Source organism: Loxodonta africana, chromosome 9, assembly GCF_030014295.1.
Source record: "Loxodonta africana isolate mLoxAfr1 chromosome 9, mLoxAfr1.hap2, whole genome shotgun sequence".
In the NCBI taxonomy this organism is placed as follows: Eukaryota; Metazoa; Chordata; class Mammalia; order Proboscidea; family Elephantidae; genus Loxodonta; species Loxodonta africana.
The window spans coordinates 114,042,379-114,064,677 of NC_087350.1; the positions used below are offsets into that span (position 1 = coordinate 114,042,379).

General features: G+C 45.4%; 1 protein-coding gene across 2 annotated transcripts in view; it reads left to right on the forward strand.

The window, feature by feature from the left end:
- Nucleotides 1–291: 291 nt before the first annotated feature.
- DOCK8 (dedicator of cytokinesis 8) overlaps nt 292–22,299 on the forward strand; it is a 216,811-nt gene continuing 194,803 nt past the window's right edge. The window contains exon 1 of one of the 2 annotated variants that reach the window (XM_064290563.1): nt 292–415. In XM_064290563.1, the coding sequence (XP_064146633.1) occupies nt 363–415 (53 nt within the window). In that variant the 5' untranslated portion in view covers nt 292–362. Of the gene's footprint in view, nt 416–21,064; nt 21,238–22,299 lie in introns of those variants that run through there. The other variant, XM_064290562.1, reaches the window with a different exon arrangement.

Sequence of the window (22,299 nt, forward strand, 5' to 3'; positions counted from 1 at the left end):
AACCTGCCTTTCCCAAAGAATGGTGTTAACCCTTCATGTGACCAAGAACTCGGAGGTCTAGGTTGGGCTCCCGGACGCGCCAGCGCGGTGGGACGGGGAGAAGGCGCGGGGGTACTTGGGCGCAGGGAATTTCCCGGCTGCGCCCCGTGGTCTCTGGGTCGTCGCCCGTGCTTCTTCTGCCCGGGGTCAGGGCGCGGTGACCCGGCTCGCGTCGGGCCCTCCCCCGGGGAATGCGGCGAGAAGGTGAAAAGGCGGAAGTCTCCGGCCGGGCGGACAGATGAGGCGGGCGCCCGGCTTAGCCAGCGCTCCAGCGGCCCCGCGGCCCCGCTCCCCGCGCCCCGCGCCCCACGAGCCCAGACGCCATGGCTACGCTGCCGAGCGCGGAGCGCAGGGCGTTCGCGCTCAAGCTCAACAGGTAAGCGCGCCCCGACGCCCGGGCGGCAGCGCCGCGGCAGCCCGATGGAGGCCCCGGGACGCGCCTAAAACTCGGGCGCGCGGTCCCTGCGCGCACGACCCTGCCCGAGGGCCCGCACGCTGGGCTCAGCCAGGTTCTCCCCGAGCCCAGCCGTCCGGCTGCACTCTGCTACCAGCGTCCCTTTCCTGAGCACCCTCCTAGCCACCTCCCCGCAGCTGCACTCCACCACCGGTGTCCCTTTCCGGAGCACCTTCCCGGCCACCTCCTCCTGGCTGCGCTTCGCTCCCAGTGTCCGTTTCCTGAGAACCCTCCCAGCCACCTCCGCAGGGCTGCACTCTGCCACCGGCACCCCTTCCTGGAGCCCCTTCCCAGCCACTTCCTGGCCACCTTCCCAAGGCTGCTCTCCGCCACCGTTGTCACTTCCCCGAGCACCCTCCCAGCCACCTCCCCACCCCACCCCGCCTGGCCTCGCCGGGGCCATCTGCAGGGTCTGACAGGTGGCTGGCCTAGGGAGCTGATGGGTACGCCACCGAGTTGCTTATAAACTGCGCCTTCCATTGAAGCTGTTCTGAGCAAGGGTTAGAAACGAGGTGGCTGAAGTGAGAGTTTTGCTTTGAGGAGCTGCTGCAAGACGTCTATGAACCTGAGTAGGGCTCCTTCCCCTGCCGTTTTATTATTCCAGGAAAAGTTTGGCTTCTGCTGCCCTCGCTATTTTTATGCCTGGGTCCAGAGGAGCTATGAAGTGGAAAAAGTGATTTTTAAAGTCCTCCGTTTAAATAAACACAGAGGAATGGCCTGGAGCTGACATTATTTTTACATTTGTAGCGCTCCAGCGAGGAACTCGGACTGAACCCCAGCTCCCCGGGCCATTTGTAATGGAAATTGGACAGACTCTTTAGTGGAGGCAGGTGGAATGCTCAAAGTTCTCCGCAGGGGTGCTTTCATTGCAATTTTTCCTCTGCTAAGAACTGCTGACAAGGATTTGGGGGCATTTGGTCTTGCCCTGAGAAATGGAGACTGTCTGGTTAAAAGATAATATGCAGCTAGTCTTGAAGGGTCCAGGGATCACTGTAGTCCTGCACTGCTCTAGAAGTTGCTAAAGTCGCCTTTTAGCTGAGCCCACCAAAGGCTGGCTCCACAGTACCTTCATCTCTGTGCTGCTACTTTGTGAAAAGGCTTGAGCCACAAGGAATGAGAAGTCCAGAAAAATGAGGCGGTAAGGACTTCCAGGGCCCTGGGTCTTGCAGTTAAAGTGCTTGGCTGGTAATTGAAAGGTGGGACATTCCAGTCCATCCAGAGGTGCCTTGGAAGAAAGGCCTGGCAATCTACTTCTGAAAAATCAGCCATTGAAAACCCTATGGAGCACAGCTCTACTCTGACACACACGGGGCCACCATGAGGTGGGGTCGGCTCCACGGTAACTGGTTGGTTGGTTGAAGGACTTCTAGAGGGTATGCTGAGCTTTATTGGCGATTTGATTTCTACTTGCTATGTAGCTGGAAGCACACAATTTCCTTTACCTTACTATTTCTTCATCTGTAAACGGAGTTTAATTATTAATGTGTCCTGGATATTAATTTGGAGGTCAGAAGGCATAAAGCATATTAGTGATTTCCCTGTGGGGATCTTTTCCTGCACGGGGTCTCATGGCTATGGCATGCCATGAGGGACAGTTCATTTGGGGGCAATGGGGGATCGACTGATATTATTGTGGATGTACCACTTGCCATAGGCACTACTTGTCCATCCCAGTGATGTTTAGGACAGGAATTGTGACCGTGAGTTTGGGTGGAGTTAGTTTGGGGAGAGTAGCCAGGACCTGAACTGATCCTATAAACCAAACCCATTGCCGACTCACGGTGACCCCATGTATTATAGAGCAGCGTCTTAGTTACCTAGTGCTGCCGTAACAGAACTACCGCAAGTGGATGGCTTTAACAAAGAGAAGTTTATTTCCTCACAGTAAAGTAGGCTAAAAGTCCAAATTCAGGGCGTCAGCTCCAGGGGAAGGCCTTCTCATCAATCTTCACCCAGACTAGGAGCTTCTCTGGGCAGGGACCCCAGGTCCGAAGGACTCGTTCTGCTCCTGGCACTGCGTTCTTGGTTCCCTTGCTTTCCTTTTATCTCTTGAGAGATAAAAAGTGGTCCAGTCCACACCCCAGGGAAGCTCCCTTAACATTGGATCAGGGATGTGACCTGGTAAGGGTGTTATAATCCCACCCTAATCCTCTTTAACATAAAATTGCAATCACAGAATGGAGGACAACCGCACAATACTGGGATTCATGGCCTAACCAAGTCGACACATATTTTGGGGGGATACAATTCAATCCATAATAAGTAGAATTGCTGCATAGGGTTTTCTAGGCTGTAATCTTTATGGAAGCAGGTCACCAGGCCTTTCTGCTGTGGCACCACTAAGAGGGTTTGAAGCACCGACTTTTAGGCTAGCAGTCGATTGCCTGCTGTTTGCTCCACTCAGGGACCTGAAAGCAATTGTGGGGTTGGTTAGCCCTGGTGGCTGAAGATAATGGTTAAACGCTGGTCTACTAGCCTGCAGGTTGGTGGTTTGAACCCACTTAAAGGTGACTTGGAAGATAAGCCTGCAAATTGCTTCCTAAAGGTCACAGCCATTGAAAACCCTTCAGAGCACAGTTCTACTCATGGGGTCGCCTTGAATCAGAATTGACTTGATGGCAAGTAACACCACCAGCTGGAGTCAGACCTGCTTGCAAATCTGCTCTGCTACCAAATAACTGTGTGACACTGGGCATGTTACCTAACCTTGCTCAACTCTGGTTTCTTTATATGTCAAGTGGAGAGGATCATAGCACCACTCTCACGTGACTGTTGTGAGACTGAGAGAGATAATACGTACAAAGTGCTTGTAGTGCCTGACTCGGAATCGGTGCTAGATAAATGTTAACTGTCGTCATCATCACCGCTGTCAACGTCATTGTCACCTCATCATCACTGTCTTGGAGATTCCAAGAAAGGAAGGTTTGAGGGGTTTTCAGGCAGAGGCCGGTTTGGGGCTGGGTAAGTAGGTACCAGTGGTTGATTAGAACTGTCTTGGGGCCAGTGTTCTTCCAATATGCCTTTCATTCCTGTGCTGAGAACATGAAACGCACTCAGTGGAACAGAACATGTGATGGAATCTGGCCTAGAGGAGCCCCACTCAAGTTGAATAAAATATAAAATGTTCCCTAACCTTCAGGCAAGAATATGGAGCCATGACTCCTATTCTTGGAGTTCAGTACTCCCTTTTGAAGCATTTTGTGTGTTGGCTGGAAGACTTATGGTAAGGAACTTGGCAGAAATTATTATTTAAAGGAATGGATTAACCATTTCATGGATGAATTTTTTTTAGGGGGGGAATTTTTTGGTGATGCCATGTTTTTCTAATGGAATGGATGCTGAATCATTGTTGGTAGTTTTTTTTTGTCTGAAAAAATGAGGGTGCCAATTGCAAGTGGGAGGTATCAGTTCCACGTTCCATGAAGTACATCACACATGTGGGACATATCAGTTCCATGGTGCATCACACTTCCTGGTTACACTTGAGCCATAAAATATCTTACTCAACTTTACAAAAATATGCACGAAACACTAAATAAACATTGCACTTGCTGCACATAGTTGTTACCAGTTTGATTTAGAGTGGGCCGTATCAGTACCATGTTCCACGAAGCATCCCACCCACATGGGACAGACTGGTCCCATGGCCCAGGAAGTGCATCACCAACTGTTTTCACCCCCAAGATAACTCATTTACTTGAGTATTTCCATATGCCGGTAACCGTACCTTCCCTGTAACACAAAGGAGATAGTGAACATACCTGCAACCCTTACCTCACTGTACATAAGCCAAGACACAAAAGTTTCACACAGTCACTCCTGCAGGAAGCATCCGCTCATACAAATGGCTCACAACACTCCAATGTGGTGTAGACCAACTTCCTTGTTTTTTAGGAAGTTGCACCAGTATCCGCCATGACACCAGAACATATACTAAAGTGGATCAAATGCTTGCAATAAACCTCCAGGGGTGGAAACTGTAACACAGACATATACATCCCATGGTCCGTGAAAGGGTTAATAGAGACCTATCTGGTATCACTGTAGGAGTCCCTGGGTGATGCAAATGGTTAATGGTCTTGGATGCTAACTGAAAGGCTGGAGGTTTGAGTCCACCTAGAGACACCTCAGAAGAAAGGCCTGGTGATCTATGTCCAAAAAATCAGCCATTGGAAATCCTATGGGGCACAGTTCTACTCTGACACATGTGGGGTCGCCATAAGTCAGAATCGACTCAACAGAAACTACTTTTTTTTTTTTAGTATTAATATAATCCTGGGTTGACAGGCTCTTCCCCCAGTGGACTCAAACAGCAACGATTGTGAGGATGGCACAGGACTGGGCAATGTTTTGTTCTGTTGTATGTAAGGTTGCTATGAGTAGAGCTGACATGGCACCTAACAACAACAACACAATATCATATCAAAGTTCACCATTTATGGTTCATTTAATATGTCCCAGGCACTGTAATTCATTTAATGGGTTATATCATTAAAAAATATATATATATCATTAGATCCTCACAAAAGCCCTATGAAACTCACATGATGTCCACTTTACAGAGGAGGAGAGCCGAGCTTGGAGATGTACTTGAACGGGCCACGGAATGTGTCCAAGGCCACCCAACAAGCAGTGGCAGAGCTGATACTCCAAACGACTTCAGAGATGGTGCTCTTAATTGGGCCTGTGCTATTTGATCCACATAGCTGAAGACTTTCCTTTAAAAGCAAGCAGGGGAACTAATTTTTTTTTTTTTTTTGAATTTCAGTAATGGCATGGGCAAATCGTCCTGTGTTCTGATCGGTGTGCAATATGTAAACAGACCAACAATGTGATGTTTTGCAATTCTGAAGTTGGAAGAGAAAATATTTTCTCTCACATGCCTACCTATTATTTTTTACAATACATCAAGTTACAAACATAAGACAGTGTTGAAATAGGGCCATCAGGTACTTCAGCAGGTGTTCGTATTTTTTTCACCTTACTATGTAACATGATACAAACTATCCCTTAAAAATATTTGTGGGATGAGACCACAAATATTTGAATATTCAGGAAATATTCAAATCTGATATATTAAACATTTTATTTTATTTAAGAGCTCAGTTCTGCCCACACCAACCTCAAGGGGAGGAAACAGACCATCTCACAGTAGGAATGCGCGTTCCTCACTGTTCTGAAATTCTGTGGCTTCCTGCAAGCGTCATTGCACAGTTTAAGGGCAAGGCCAAAGCCAGAGCGGAACCTGGGAGTACCCACCCATGGCTTTTCCCCATGGCTCCCCTGACTCTCCTATGCTTTCAAAAACCCCCAAACATCAAACCCATTGCCATCAAGAAATGAATGCTACTGCCTATGATCACATTAAAACAGCAATAGAAAGTACAGTACATACATAAGCCAGTAACACAGGCGTTTATTATGACTCGAGACATGTGTTGCAGGTTATATATGTACTGTATCATTATACGTCTGGCAGCACAATTGCTTTGTGTATAAGAGACACCTGTGGGAAGGTGTTGTGTTCTCTATGTCCAGTTACATAGCGATTGGGGCTATGTTAATGCTTCATGTCTGATGTGTTCTGAACCCAAGGCTAGCAGGGGCCTTGGGACAATCAAATTCAGAATCTTTGGTCTTTCATGTTTAGGATCATTTTCATCTAGACACTCTGGAAAGCACCACTGGAAATTCAGACATCTGGTGCAGTTGTAAAGGTGCCTTAAACTAAACCCATTGCCATGGAGTCGATTCTGACTCATAGTGACCCTATAGGATGGAGTAGAACTGCCCCATAGGGTTTTCAAAGCCGTAATCTTTACGGAAGCAGGTCGCCAGGTCTTTCTCCCTCGGAGTGGCTGGTGGGATTGAACTGCCGACTTTCCTGTTAGTAGCCAAGGGCTTTAACCACTGTGCCACCAGGGCTCCTAAAGGTGCCTTATGGAACATTTACTGAGAGAACCTTCCATCAGGGTGATATTTTCTTCAATAGGAGTTCTTTGAGCTTCCACAATTTACATCTATGGGTGAAGCCAATGTTTACGTCTGCATGGACCTGTGGGAAGAAAATGTAATTACATCAAGTGGTTCCTTAGGGAGAGAGGCGAAGCTCAGGGGACGCAGAGCTAGTGGTGGAGGGGGATGATGTCACACTCACCCTGACTCTTCATCCTCCTTATTGGGGATCTTGAGAAGACAGGAATGACAATAGCTGGAGAAATCAGGGCTGACAGAAGGCTAAGAAACAGGAGGTCTTTTTTCTTTTCAAAAGCTGACCACAGGTGCCTGTTGATGGCTTGGCGTGTGTTTAGAGATAAAACAATGGGACGTGCTATCCCTGTTCCTACAAGTGTCCAGTCTAATTTATTACCAGGCAGCAGCCAGAAAGACTCTCCAGGCTCTAGGTAAATACAGCTGAGACTGTGTGGTTGTGGTTAAGTGTGGTTCTCCTGCTTCTGGAGTTGGCACTGGAGTGGGACGGATTGCTGTACTGAAAACTTGGTGATGTTGTTACGTGCTGTCATCTCGATTCCGACTCATCATGGCCCCATGTGACAGAGTAGAACTACCCCATAGGGTTTTCTAGGCTGTAATCGTTATGGAAGCAGATCGCCTGGTCTTTCTCCTGCAGAGCTACTGGGTGGGTTTGAACTGCCAGCCTTTCAGGTAGCAGCCAAGTGCTTAACTGTTGCACCACCAGGGCTCCTTAACTTGGGGATACTCAGAACAAAAACAGATTGATGTCTCAGAAAGTGTACACGAACACATCTGTATGCTGGGTTCTGGTGAAATCAACTGGGGAAGTTGGCCTAGGATGTAAGATCATTGTATCATGTTCTGCTGCGTTCAGATCAAGGGCAAACGGAGAAAAGTAGAAATAGTAGTGGCGGGACCAGAGTTTCTGTAGCCCTGTGTTCTTTCCACCCATGTTCATCATCAAAAATAGAAAAATAGAGTGAGAAAAAGAAAAGGCATCACCCACATTTCTAGCAGCCCTCAATTACAGCTGTTAACATCTGGATGTATATGCTTCCACCTTTACAAAATGAGACCATTGCACATAAACCAGTTACTGTCAAGTCAATTCTGACTCAGGACAACCCCATGTGAGTCAGAGCAGAACTGTGCCCCCCCACAGGGCTTCCAATGACTGGTTTTTGGGAAGTAGATTGCCAGGTCTTTTGTTCGAGGCACCTTTGGGTGGACTTGAACCTCCAACCTTTTAGTTGTCAATCATTGTAGATCTGCATTACAATTTAAATTTTAATTTACATTGTTCATGTAATATTCCATTGACTGGATATACCGGATTTATTGAAATAATTATCACTGGACATTAAGATAAAAAAAAAATAGCTTCCAGTTTTTCCCAATGATGTACAGTGCTTGATGAAAAAGCCTTTTATGGACATCTTTATGTGCTAGCAAAGATACTTCCTTAAAAATTCCTAAGAGTGGCCTAGGTAGACCCCCAAATGAATCAAAAGCAGGGACTCAAAGAGATACCGGTATACCAGTGTTCAATGTAGCGCTATTCACAATAGCCAAAAGGTGGAAACAACCCAAATGTTTTTCGACAGATGGATGGGTAGACAGGACGTGGTATATACGTACAACGAAATACTGTTCACCCGTAAAGAGAAATGAAGTTCTTATACGTGCTACCACTTGGATGAACCTTGAAAACATTAAGCTAGTGAAATAAATCAGTCACAACTGGATAAATCTTGTACAATTCCACTTACGTGAAATACCTAGAAAAGACTGATGCGTAGAGACCACAGTCTGTTAGTGGTTACCAGGGCTTGGGGAGGGAGAAATGAGGAGGCATTACCTTAAGGGTACAAACCATCTATTAAAAGTGATGAAAAATGGTGGTGGTGAAGCTTGTATGACGTGGCGAACGTAATCAGTGTCACTGAGTAGTACAAGTAAAAAATGCTTTAAGTGGCAAATGTTTTGTAATATATATTTCACCAAAATTAAAATTTATTAAGAAAGAATTCCAAGGAGTGGAATCGCTGGGTCAGAGAAAAGAAGCATTTCCCAAGCTTTTGATGCACATTGCCAAATTGTCACTCGGGAAGGTTCCACCTGCTTACGCCCCACCAGGGCCCACCTTCACCCCAGCACTGAGTTTTATTGGTCTCAAATCTTTATTTGCCACCCTTGATCCCTTCTCTGAAACATCTTCTTGTTCAGTTTGTCTCCCAGGTCTCTGCACAACCCCTGAAGTCATCCTTCAGGTTTTAAGATAGTCAGCATCTTTTTTTTTTTTTCTCCTTTCCCTTCTATGCAATCAAAGATGGTGGTAACGTTTACGGTTCTTACTTTCTGTCTCTGTCCCTTGAATAGGTGGGTTGATGATAAAGACTGATTCTAACAACTTAGTTCTTGGCTTTGCTTTTCTTTTTTAAACTTGGTTCTTCTTTGATTTCGTTTTAGACTCTGTTTGCCAGACCTGTGCTGGTACTTTTTACTTGGTTTAACAACCTCATCCAATCCATTTCTCCTTGGAGTGTGTAAACTTTAGCCCTTTAAATAAAACGGCACACAGAAAACCAGAATCCTGAGCTATCCCAAAATCAAATTCCAGATTATAGGGCTCATTGTACGTGCTTTCACTTGGATCAGAGAGTGCTGACGTGTCTCATACGTCTTTGTGTTCCTTTTCCTCTGGGATTGGTTTTTGGGGCCAACACAATATGTTAGTACTGTTCTGCTCAGAAACCTCAAAACACTATGAGTTCCCCTATCATTCCTGTGATCCAAAGGACAAAGTTCCCTGTTCTCCTCTGCTTCTTCTTGTTGTTAGTTGCCACTGAGTTGGCTTCGACTCCTGGCGACCCATGTACAACAGAACAAAATTTTGCCCAGTCCTGCACCATCCTCACCATCATTAGGATGCCTAAGCCCAATGTTGCAGCCACTGTGTATTTTGAGTGCCTAGGAGGCTCATCTTCTAGCACTGTATCGGACAATATTCGGTCGTGATCCATAGGGTTTTCACTGGCTAATTTTTGGAATTAGATTACCAGACCTTTCTTCCTAGTCTGTCTTAGTCTGGAAGCTCTGCTGAAACCTCTCCACCATGGGTGACTCTACTGGTATTTGAAACACCGATGACATAGCTTCCAGCATCACAGCAACACACAAGCCACCACAGTATGACACACTGACAGACGGGTGGGTGGTCTTTTATGCTAGAGGGGGGAAAAAAACTAGGTTACCTAATGATCCCCCCCTAAAAAAAAACCTACTGATACTCAAGCTAAACTGAACTAAATTCAGAAATGCTGAACTGTGAGGCAATCAACCCCTCTCTCTTTCTCCTATGTCTTGACCTTACGGCCCAGGCGTAAGTCAGCAGGCTTGCAGTCCTAGGCTGGTCAGTTTGAAAGTTGGTTCCTTCCCTCATTCATTCACCCCTGCTTTGAGAGTCACTGCATTAAGTGCTGTGCTAGGTACAAGGACAAGCGAGTCATGGAACTTGTCTTGAAGGAGCAAGAAGGTCAATTTAAAATGGATTGAGACGGGGGGACCCCTTCCTAGCCCTCCATGCTGAGTGTCATTGTGATTTCAGATTGGTAGTCTCTGGATAAACACCAGCATCCAAAACGTTTTTAGAAATCCTCTTTGGGTTGTTCTCAGAGACTGCAGCACACTTACTTTCTAAGATAAGCTCAATGGAATGAAGTCTTTTTCCCTTGAGGAAGAATATGCTTCCTTTATCTCTTGAAAAGTTTCAAAAATATAGAAAACAGAGATGATAATGCGGCAACTCTCTGTGGGTCCCCTGGCCAGAAGGAACAACTGTTAGCATTTTATAATTTTTGCTTTGTCGTTGTTAGTTGCCGTCGCGTCAACTCTGAACTGCTCCATAGGGTTTATGCGGCTGAGAAGCAGATCACCAGGCCTGTCTTCCAAGACACCTCTGAGTGGGTTCACACCGCCAACCTTCCAGCTAGCAGTTGAGCACTTAACCATTTGCGCCACCCAGGGACTCCTAATATTGGCTTTAGGTATATTTAAATAAAAAAAGAAAACTCTACAGACAAATTTGAAGTCCTCTTTGTTCTGCTGTCCAGACCTGTTCTCCCCTGTCTCAATGTAAGCATTCTCATGAAGTTGTACTTTTAGAGTGTGTGGTGTGTGTGTGTGTGTGTGTGTGTGTGTACACCCCCCTCCCCATTGCCATCGAGTCGATTCTGACTCAGAGGAACCTATAGGACAGAGTAGAACTTCCCTATAGGGTTTCCAAGGCTGTAATCTTTACCGAAGCAGACTGCCACATCTTTCTCCCACGGAACAGCTGGAGGGTTTGAACCTCCAACCTTTTGGTTAGCAAACCAGCATTTAACCACTTCGCTGCCAGGGCTCCGTGTGCGTACACACGCGTTCATAAACAGTATATCGAATATCATTTCTGGAAGTAGCCAACATCATTAGCGCCCAAGCAAGCCTGTCAAGTGAAGTACTACCAGTCTGAGTTAAAGATGTCACTGCAAAGTAATGGGACGCTTTTACGAGGCACCTCAGCAAGAGCGCTGAGAACAGTTGCAAAAGAGGAGTTCCAAAAACGATTTCAGGACAGACGGCTTTGTCCAAATAAACTACGTGGCGCTTCTCCTGTCAAATTCTGAAAAACAGTTACTTGGATGTGTTCATTCTGGTAAATTTTTAAATCACTCTTTGCTTGATTATCACATGGTGTATTTCCTGGGGTGGCCAGGAAATTAAAAAAAGAAAGTTTTTTTTTTTTTTCCTCCATCAGATGAATGTATCCATGATTTGCATTTGACCTGAGGTAAGCAGTTGATCATATGTTTATTTTTAAATATGTGGTTTTAAAAGCATAGAAAGATTTTGTCTCATTGCCTGGACACTTGATTAGGGAAAGAATGTGTATCAGCAAAAGATGGGGTAGTGTTTGCGCCAAAGTCTTTGTGCAGATCATTTTGGGCTTGGTGTGACTGAATGAAGGAGCCCTGATGGCTCAGTGGTTAAGCGCTCGGCTGCTAACGGAAAGGTCGGCAGTTCAAACCCACCAGATACTTGGCAAGAGAAGGGTGTGGCCGTCTGCTTCTGCAAACCCTATAGGGCAGTTCTACTCTGTCCTATAGGGTCACTAGGAGTCGGAATGGACTCTAGGGCAACACGTTGTGACTGAATGGTGCCGGGGCGGTGGTGGCTCGACGTTAGAATTCTTGCCTTCTGTGTGGGAGGCCTGGGTTTGATTCCCAGTCAGTGCACCTCATGTGCGGCCACCACCCGTCTCTCAGTGGCGGCTTGTGTGTTGCTGTGATGCTGAGCAGGTTTCAGCAGAGCTTCTCGACTAAGACAGACTAGGAAGAAAGGCCTGGCAACCTACTTCCCAAATCAAACTGGGAAGAGTGGCTGTGGGCAGAACTGCTCTCTCCTAAATCTCTGTTTTACCTTGTGCCCCACGGGGCAATACTTGGCAAGCAGCAGCCACCTTCTTTGGTGGAGTGGGTTCAGGTCTTGGTTCTTCGCTCTCAGCTGTGTACTTTGAGCAGCAGAAAGAAGCTGAGCACCGTCAGAAAGTTCCACAGCTGGGGTACAAGGTACCTGAGGGAGGCAAGCTGGAATTCCTCTAGGGGTTCTTACGAGTCACCACTCAGTAATTTACACTAGGATGACAGTCTGCTTTCCTTATGCAAGCAGAAAACCTTGGGTTCAAAGTCCACTGACAGTGCTCACAGGTCCTTTATCCTGCTGTTTAAAATAAATGTTTCAAGGCAATGGTGGCCATCTGCCTGTAAGGACAAGATGGTTGCCTCCCTGACATCCAAGGCAATTCTGGTGAGGGCTCCGAAGGCAGTGAAGAGAGCGATAGAGAAAGTCTCTGTCGTCTTAGAGAATACATATGGCACCAGCAACAGAATGTTGCCAGAAATGTGGGTGTTCCATGTTCTTCGGGTGAGGCCGTATAAGAAATTGATAAGCATATGATAGTACGATGGAGGAAGAGCGGTGCTTTTTATGCAACGGCAAAGAACTTGTCTGGATTATGTTCAAATGTTTGGTGGAAGGTAGAACTGGGAAGTGACGAACTTGGATATTTGGCTGAGGAGGTTTCTAAGCAAGATCTTAAAGGGCCGTGTGGTTTCAGATGCAAGAGAAAAGAGATGGACTGATACTCTGGCTGGCTTGCTTTATTCTGGTATCTTCCTTTTTCACTCCAAATCACTCCCCTGTTTGCACAGGATCCATCTAAAAAGCCAAAAAAAAAAAATCAAACCGACTCATGGTGACCCCATGTGTTACAGAATAGAACTGCTTCATAGGGTTTTCTCGGCCAAATCTTTATGGAAGCAGATCGCCAGGCCTTTCTTCCTTGGAGCTGCTGGGTGTGTTTAAGCCACCAAACTTTAGGTTAGTAGCCGAGCAAAAACCATCTGTGCCACTCAGGGACATCCATTTGGAAGAGATATCCAGTTTACCTGTTATATCTTGTTTTCCACCCAACGATTTCATTCAGCTCAATAAGAATTTTTTTGATCGCCTGTGACTTTCTTGAGGCACTGTTATAGTTGTTGTCATGTGTCCATCAAGTTGATTCGGACTCATGGCGACCCCAGGTGTGTCAGAGTTGAACTGCTCCAACTGAAAAAGTCAGTGGGTGACTTTTTCAGAAGCAGGTTCCCAGGCCTTTTCTCCAAGGTGTCTCTGGGTAAGTTTGAACTGTCAAGCTTTCGGCTCATAGTCAGTCAAGCACAAGAACTGTGTGTGTGTCCCCTAGGGACTCCCCATTAGCGTAGAGAGGATACCTAATGCAGGAAAAGGGAATACTGACAATACCTTCAAGCCTTTTAAAAGCCACGAAGCTGTCATCTCCAGGGTGGGGATTGAAGAATGGACATATTTTCTAAGGGGGAATGTATAGTGCGAAGAGAAGAGGACTGAGCCTGAGGAAGAGCCCCTGCCAGTCAGGACAAGGGGAAGACTTACAAAGAGAGACGAGGAAGAATTTGGCCAAGATCGAGCAGACTGGTGTAGCATTAGAGAAGGGAGCTGACGGGTGGTTAGAAAGGCCAGGTGCTGAGTTGTGAGGGCAAAGGAAGAGCTGTTGGCTTTGCCTTGAAGGGGTCATTGTAAACCTCTGAGACAGCAGGTTGAGTGGGGCCATGGGGAAGGAAGTCAGACTTCATGGGACGATGGAGGAAGTCTGTGCAGAGGAAATAGAGGAAGCCCGTGAGAACACTCCTTTAAAAAGTTTGGCTGTGGCAGAAGAGAAGTGGCGCAGTGGTAACCAGAGTCTCTTGCAAGGCTGTGACATTTACACAGATACAGCACACAAATGCCGAACAAAGGATGGCTCTGGCCTTAGAGAGAAAGAACGTGTTTTATACCCATAAAATAACTCCTTAAGAACGTGTTTTATACCCATAAAATAACTCCTTGTTGCTGTTGTTAGTTGTCATCAAGTTGATCCTGACTCATGGTCACTCCATGTGTGTCAGAGTAGAACTCTGCTCCACAGGGTTTTCAATGGCTGATTGTTTGGAATTAGATTGCCAGGTCTTTCTTCCAAGGTACCTCTGGTGGGTTCGAACCACCAAACTTTCAGCTAAGAGTTGATCGCGTTAACTGTTTTAACCATGTGTACCACCCAGGGACTCCAAAATACCTCCGTGAGGCTAAAGATATTCAGGTTATCTGATATTGTGTAATGTATAACACATTTTGCTTGACATTAACATTGACTTCTAATGATTAGTAAAATCTTCTACTTAGGTGTTTTCTTAAAAAGGGATATTGAAATTCTGATTGGCACTGCCATATATTAGCTTTAATAATGTGATCCTTTTTATTTTATTATCTTTACATTTATCTTCATATTTTTGAAGTGTAAAAATTATAGGAAAGAGTGCCTCTATCAGTTATATTTTGCTGTTTAACAAGCCATCCCAAAATTTAGTGACTTAAAACAACAGCAGTTTATTATTTCTCACGACTGTGTGGGTTGGCAATTTGGGGCTCTGTTGGGCAGTTCTTCTGCCGGTCTTCCCGTGGTTATTCATGTGGTCATGATTACTTGTTGACTCAGCTTTGCTGGGGGGTCTGAGATGGCCTCACTCGCAAGTCTGGGTCCTTGGTGCTGGCTGTCAGCTGGGTCTTACCATTGTCACATGGTCTCTCTTCCTTCAGAAGTCTAGCCAGGGCTGCTGTATACATGGTGAAGGTGCTTTCCAAGAGCATAAAGGCAGAAGCTGCAAGGCTTCTTAAGTCTGTAACTCACTATCACTTCTGCCACATTCTGTTGGTCAAAGCAAGTCACAAGGCAACCTGGTTTCAAGGGATAGGGAAACAAACTCAACCTCTTGTTGGGAGGACCTTCAAAATATGTGGCTATGTTAGTCTATCACCAAAACCAAAACCAAACCAGTTGCCATCGAGTCGATTCTGATTCGTGAAGACCCCATATGTTGCAGAGTGGAACTGCACTCCATAGGGTTTTCAAGGCTGTGACCTTTCAGAAGTAGATGACCAGGCCTTTCTTCCAAGATGCCTGTGGGTGGGTTCGAACCACCAGCCTTTGAGTTAGTAGATGAGTACTTAACCCATTGGTGCCACTCAAAGAAAGTAATCATATTCCATTTCAAACTTCAGAATGTTTAAGTGGAAGGTCTTCTCATTCCATGCTCAGATCAAAATACCCATTTTATTGGTAGGGAAACTGAGGACTATTAAGTTGACTCCTATAAAGGTACCCAAGTGAGTCATGCCTTGTGAGAGACTTTTTTGGGCCATGGAACACAATTATGTGTCTGGAAGAGTTAAAGACAGTCCTGCTAGAAGGCAGGTGGATGAACTTAATAGCATCTTGGGTTTCTCTGAAATCCCATAATTACACTGATGGAGCCTAGATTACAATGTTGTCTGGTCCAGAGATGAAGCAGCAGTTTGAGGATCAGGGAGAGAAGGTGCCTGAAAATTGCCAGGTATCTCTCAAAGGAGCAGGATTTGAAGCTGAAGTAAATGACTAGGAAAAGTATCAGTGAGCTCCTTATCCTCAAAAAATTTCCAGGGACCACTGCTGTCCAGGGAAAATTCTAGGCTGGGAAGAATTAAAAGCGAGAAGAAGACAGTGAAGTAAGAAGACAGAGAGAAAAAAACACATCAGGAAAATATGTGTATGGGCAGTCTTAGAAGGATCACTTCAGTATTACAGAAAATAATGATATCTGGATTTGAAAAATAAACAATTCTTCAAAATTTCAGTTACGCCAAAATAAATTCTTGCCCTTCATGCAGAGGCTTGGATTCGATTCTGGGCTAATATACCTCATATGCGGCCACCAGCAGTCAGTCGGTGGAGGTTTGTGTGTAGCTGTGATGCTGACCAGGTTCCAGAGGAGCTTCCAGACTAAGATGGACTAGGAAGAAAGGTCTGGTGATCTGCTTCTGAAAATCAGCCAGTGAAAACGCTGTGGATCACAGTGGTCCAGTCCTGTTGTGCATGGGGTTGCCACGAGTCGGGGGCTAACTTGACGACAGCCAAGTAACAGACAACCCAGTTAAAAAAGTGGTTTAAACAAATCAGGGTTTTTTGCTTTTTGTTTTTTTCTTACCTAGCAAGAATTCCAGGTGTTGGCCGTCTGGGCTTGGTGTGATGGCCCAAGATGCCCCTGGACACAAGCTCCTGGTGTCTTTGCACCCCACCATGCTCAGCATGTGGCTGTAATCCTCATGGTCACAAGATGGCTGCTGAAACTGTATGCATTGAGTCAGAGTTGGAAACAGGAAGAAGAAGAAAGGCAAAAGAGGCAGGCCAGCTGAGTTTGCCCCCTTTGTAGGAACTTCTCCAGAAGCCTACATAACACTAACTGGAGCCCCGGTGATGTAGTGGTTAAGAGCTTGGCTGCTAACCAGAAGGTTGGCAGTTCAAATCCACCAGCCACTCCTTGGAAACTCTATGGGGCAGTTCTACTCTGTCTTATAGGTTCACGATGAGCTGGAATCGACTCCACGACAATGGGCTTTTTGGTTTTTTTATATCTCATTGGCCAGAGCTGTGTCTGTCCATAAGGGACTTTAGCAGGTGTAGCTTATATCAGGAGTCCCTGGTGGTACAAACGGTTAGCACACTCAGCTGCTAACTAAAATGTTGGAGGTTTGAGCCTACCCAGAGGCACCTCAGAAGAAAAGCCTGGCCATCTACTTTTGAAAAATCAGCCACTGAAAACCCTGTGGAGCACAGATCTACTCTGACACACATTGGGTTTCCATGAGTCGGCGCTGATTCAAGGGCAGTTGGTTGCTGGTTTATATTACCCAGCACATTACCACCCCTAACAGAGCTGGGGTTGAATTAGAATGAAGAGGTAATGGATATGATTGTCTTATTCATAGGCAACTAGCAGTCTTTGTCACAGCCCCCAACAATTGCCGCAGGTATGAATTAGTGACAGAACTTCCATTGTTGCAGTGCCCCCACTCCATCAATACATGTAGCCAAGCCAGGCTCATCTAAGTCCTAGGAGCCTGGGCTAATGAAGAGGAATATTGGGGCCTAGAGTTCTGGTCTTAAATCAGCCTTAGAAGAAAAAAATCAGAATGCTCCTTAGAAGTGAGCATGGTGAAAGTTTGTCTTGCTTACTTTGGACACGCCATCAGACAAGACCAATTGCTAAAAAAGGACGTCGTGTTTGGTAAAGTAGAGAGTCTGTGAGAAGGAGGAAAACCCTCAGTGAGATAAACTGATGCAAGAGCCCCAACAACGGACTCAAACATACCAACAATCACGAAGATGGTGCAACGTTTCATTCTGTTATACATAAGGTCTCCGTAAGTCAGAGCTGACTCGAAGGCAGCTAAAAACAACAACAACAACACAGATCCAGTGTTAATCAAAGTAACTAATTACTGTAACAATCCCCAGATCTCAGTGGATCAACCTAACAAAAACTTATTTCATGTTCATGTCACAGATTGATGCAGGCCAGATGGCTGTCCTCCAGGCAGTGACTCAGGGACCCAGGCTGCTGCCATATTATGACTTTACCTACCATCGTGCGGCTTAAGGTTTTCTGGCATCATTCTGTCAATGGTCAGGAAGAGGGGAGAGTGAAAGATCGTGCATCCAATTTTTAAATACTTTAGCTCGAAAATGGTATACGCCACATCCACTCACATTTGCTTGGTGATTTCTGCTCACAAAGGTCCATCGATACGCAAGGTGGGCTGGGAAATACAAGCTTTGATTGGCAGTCACTTTCCAGCAATAACTCTTCACTGTGAAAGGGGAACGTGAATGTTTGGGGATCAGCTAGCTCTCTCTGCCACTAGGTCCTGACCACAGAAGAGGAGCCGTTAACAAAATATCCAGCCTATAGGTTTTGTTTTCTGTTGGCGGATAGATACAAACCATGCAGTTCTGAGTCACAGGGACATGCCGCATGGAGGTACAAGGGAATGCATTTGAAATGCCTGAGATTCTAGGAGGAAGCAGTGAGAATACAAGATGTAATTGCCCTGTGAGGCCTTGTATATAACAGAATGACACGTTGCCCAGTCCTGTGCCATTTTCATGATCTTTGATATGTTTGAACCCATTGTTTTGGCTAATGGTACCAAAAAAAAACAAAAAATTAAAATCTAATTGTTGTTGTTAGGTGCCATCGAGTTAGTTTTGACTCATAGTGACCTCACGTTTAACAAAATAAGACATTTTGTTGTCCTGCACCATCCTCACATTCGTTGTTATGTTTGAGCCCATTGTTGCAGCCACTGTGCAATCTATGTGGTTGAGGGTCTCCGTTTTTTTTTTTTTTTGATGCCCCTCTACTTCACTAAAATCAAATTGCAATCAATGTATAGAGACTAAACCTTAGTAATGGTTACCAGGGGTAGAGCAGAGAGAGGTAGGGGGAGTTATTGCTTAGGGGCAGGGGCGGATTAACCAGTAAGCAAGCTATGCACAGGCTTACATGGGTAACATGTAACAGGTGAAATTGTGCACTACGGATTAGTAAGTAAGCACAAATAAGCCCGTGCGTACCTTGCTAATCGGGTAATCCGTCCGTGTTTAGGGGCACTGAGGTTGGGTCAATGGTGTTGGAATAATTTGCAAAAGGATAGTGGTAGTGGTTGCACGATATAATCAATGTCACTGGATCGTGTTGTTGTTCTTGTTGTTAGATGCCATCAGGTTGGTTCCGACTCACAGCAACCCCATGCACAACAGAACAAACACTGCCCGGTCCTGCGCCATCCTTACAATCGTTGTTATGCTTGAGCTCGTTGTTGCAGCCACTGTGTCAATCCACCTCGTTGAGGGTCTTCCTCTTTTCTGCTGACCCTGTACTTTGCCAAGCGTGATGTGCTTCTCCAGGGACTGATCCCTCCTGACAACATGTCCAAAGTATGTAAGACGCAGTCTCGCCATCCTTGCTTCTAAGGAGCACTCTGGTTGTACTTCTTCCAAGACAGATTTGTTCATTCTTTTGGCAGTCCATGGTATATTCAATATTCTTCGCCAACACCACAATTCAAAGGCGTCAGTTCTTCTTCCGTCTTCCCTATTCATTGTCCAGCCTTCACATGCATATGATGCGATTGAAAATACCATGGCCTGGGTCAGGCGCACCTTAGTCTTCAAGGTGACATCTTTGCTCTTCAACACTTTAAAGAGGTCCTTTGCAGCAGATTTACCCAATGCAATGCGTCTTTTGATTTCTTGACTGCTGCTTCCGTGGCTGTTGATTGTGGATCCAAGTAAAATAAAATCCTTGACAACTTCAATCTTTTCTCCATTTATCATGATGTTGCTCATTGATCCAGTTGTGAGAATTTTCGTTTTCTTTATGTTTGGGTACAACCCATGCTGAAGGCTGTAATCTTTGATCTTCATTAGTAAGTGCTTCAAGTCCTTTTCACTTTCACCAAGCAAGGTTCTGTCATCTGCATAACACAGGCTGTTAATGAGTCTTCCTGCAATCCTGATGCCCCGTTCTTCTTCATATAGTCCAGCTTCTCAGATTATTTGCTTAGCATACAGATTGAATAGGTATGGTGAAAGAATACAACCCTGATGCACACCTTTCCTGACTTTAAACCAATCAGTATCCCCTTGTTCTGTCCAAACAACTGCCTCTTGGTCTATCTAAAGGTTCCTCATGAGCACAATTAAGTGTTCTGGAATTCCCATTCTTCGCAACGTTATCCATAATTTGTTATGATCAGGTAGTGCTGTGATTAAGAACTCTGCTGCTAACCAAAAGGTCGGCAGTTTAAATCCACCAACGGGGTGGTTCTGCTCTGTCCTGTAGGGTCGCTATGAGTCGGAACCGACTCGACGGTGGTGGGTTTATTACATGCTACGTTGGACTGTACATCTAAAAATTGTTTTGAAATGGCAAATGTTTTTTTATATGTATTTTTACCACACACACACACAAATTTCAACCGAGGACACCAGAAGTGTTATGTGGAACTGAACATTTTCTAGAAACCCCACAAATTGATAAGGAGCTAAGTTGCATTTTTTCTGAGAACAATCCATTTAAAATATTTTAGAAAAAAAAACAACACAAGATTAAGAGATCGTTTTAAATAGCTTCTGAGTGATTAATTTAGGATATCTTATTTGACGGGAAACAAGATATTTCCAAAGTATGAGAGAGAAGCATTTTAAAATGTTCACTCCCACGTCTGTCCTCTGAGAGGAGAAGTTAGATGATGAGGGCTCACTTTACACGACTGGTTCAATGGGGGTCTGTCAAATCTTCTTGTTTTATTCTTTTAACAACCTGCTAAATACGTCTTTCTTATTCATGTTAAAACAACAACAGGAAGCCAAATGAGCAGCTGTCGAGTTGACTCCGACTCATGGCGACCTTATGTGGGTTTTCAATGGATGATTTTTTAGAAGTAGATAGCCAGGCCTTTATTTCTAGGCACCTCTGGGTGAATTTTAACTGCTAACTGCTAACCTTTTGGTTAATAGCCAAGTGCTTAACTATTTATGCTACCCAATAAGTCACAGAATCCTTAATGCAGAGCAAAAACAACATAGACTTTTGAGTAGGAATGTTTGGGAGGCAAACCCATTGGATTCCATTTCTGGCTCTACTGGTTCTCAGCTGGAGACCTTTCCAAGTCATTTGTTGTTGTTTTTGTTAGGAAATGCTGCCTGGTCCTGCACCATCCTCACAATTGTTACTATGCTTGAGCCCATTGTTGCACCCACTGCGTCAGTCCATCTTGTTGAGGATCTTCCTCTTTTTCACTGACTTTACCAAGTGTGATGTCCTCCTCTAGCAATGATGTGTCCAAAGCAAGTGAGTTGGACTGTGTTCTGTTGGGACTGATAAGGTTTTCATTGGCTAATTTTCAGAAGTAGAACGCCAGGCCGTTCTTCCTAGTCTGTCTTAGTCTGGAAGCATTACTGACTCCTGTCCACCATGGGTGACCTTGCTGGTATTTGAAATACCAGTGGCAGAGCTTCCAGCATCACAGCAACACGCAAGCCACCACAGTAGGACAAACTGAGAGACGGTGGTGGAACAGAAGGTGAAAGATGCTTTTGTTATCCCAAGGATGCAGATATGGAAACTGAGGCTGAGTGAGGATATGCAGATTGCCCACGAGAGTACAGCCTGTCGGTGGCAGAGCTGTGGTGGAAACCAAGGACTAGCTGAAACCAAACCCATGCCCTTAACTGCGTGCTTCTTGTTCTTGCCAACAACTGCTACCAACAAGCCGACTTTCCTGCTGAAGTAAGTTTTCGTCACGCTCTTGCCTTGGAATGTGCCACAGTAGTTTTTTCCGTATGCTGTAGTATGGTTGGCTTCACCTCAGATGGGTCAGAGGGTTAACTTTCAGGAGAGATGGGCCATGTCCGCTCCAAACACAACAAGACGTAGCCTGACAGCTTCTACAAACCTCGTGGTGGTTTCTCTTCACCAGAGCTTGGACTATGATTTTAAATTTGTTCTTTATTTCCGTTGGAATAGGCCAAAACTGACTTGATTTTACTCTGAAATGAGCTGTCACAAAGATGCGCTTTCAAACTAAAGATTCTAGGCTTTTTTTTCCTCCATCACATTATCAAAATTAGAAACAGTCCCCTAAAAGTTCGGCCCAGCCTCTGGGGGCTTAATCAACTCAGTGGTATCAAGCATGAAACTTGATTTCCGGAGGGAGAGAGAATGTTTGGGATGGTGGGGAAGGGATCTTTCTATGTGTAAAAAATGCAGTTCCATCTGCATCTGACCCGTTCACTATGGTAGATACTGTGGACTCTGAGTGCAGTTGACCTTATGAACCATGACTGAAAACCCACAGAACTGGACGATATTTTCTTTCTCTAGGACTATATCATGGTGTATGAAAAAACACCACCCTGGTGACTAGACCTTGGCTCCTAGTCTCTCCTTTGTTGTTGTCAGGGACTGTTGAGTCTGTTCCGACTCATGGCAACCTTGTCTATAACAGAATTAAATGTTACCAGGTCCTGTGCCATCTTCCTGATCACTGGTATGTTTGAGTCCATTGTCGCAGCCATTGAAAATCCTGTGGTTTTCTGACACACATGGTGTCACCATGAGTTGGAATCAACTCAATGGCACTTAGGTACTTCCAGCTACCCTTCTGGCTTCCCTGCCTCCTTGACCTTCACTTCAATCTGGGTTTAGAAGCAGGGTCCTTGATGAGAAAATTCCTTGAGATGAAAACATTGGTTCCATCTGCAATGGTTCTTTTGGGGAGAAGTAGAGAAGCAGAGGAGGGCTTTGGTGGTTCAGTGGTAGAATTCTCGCCTTCCATCTGCAGCCACCACC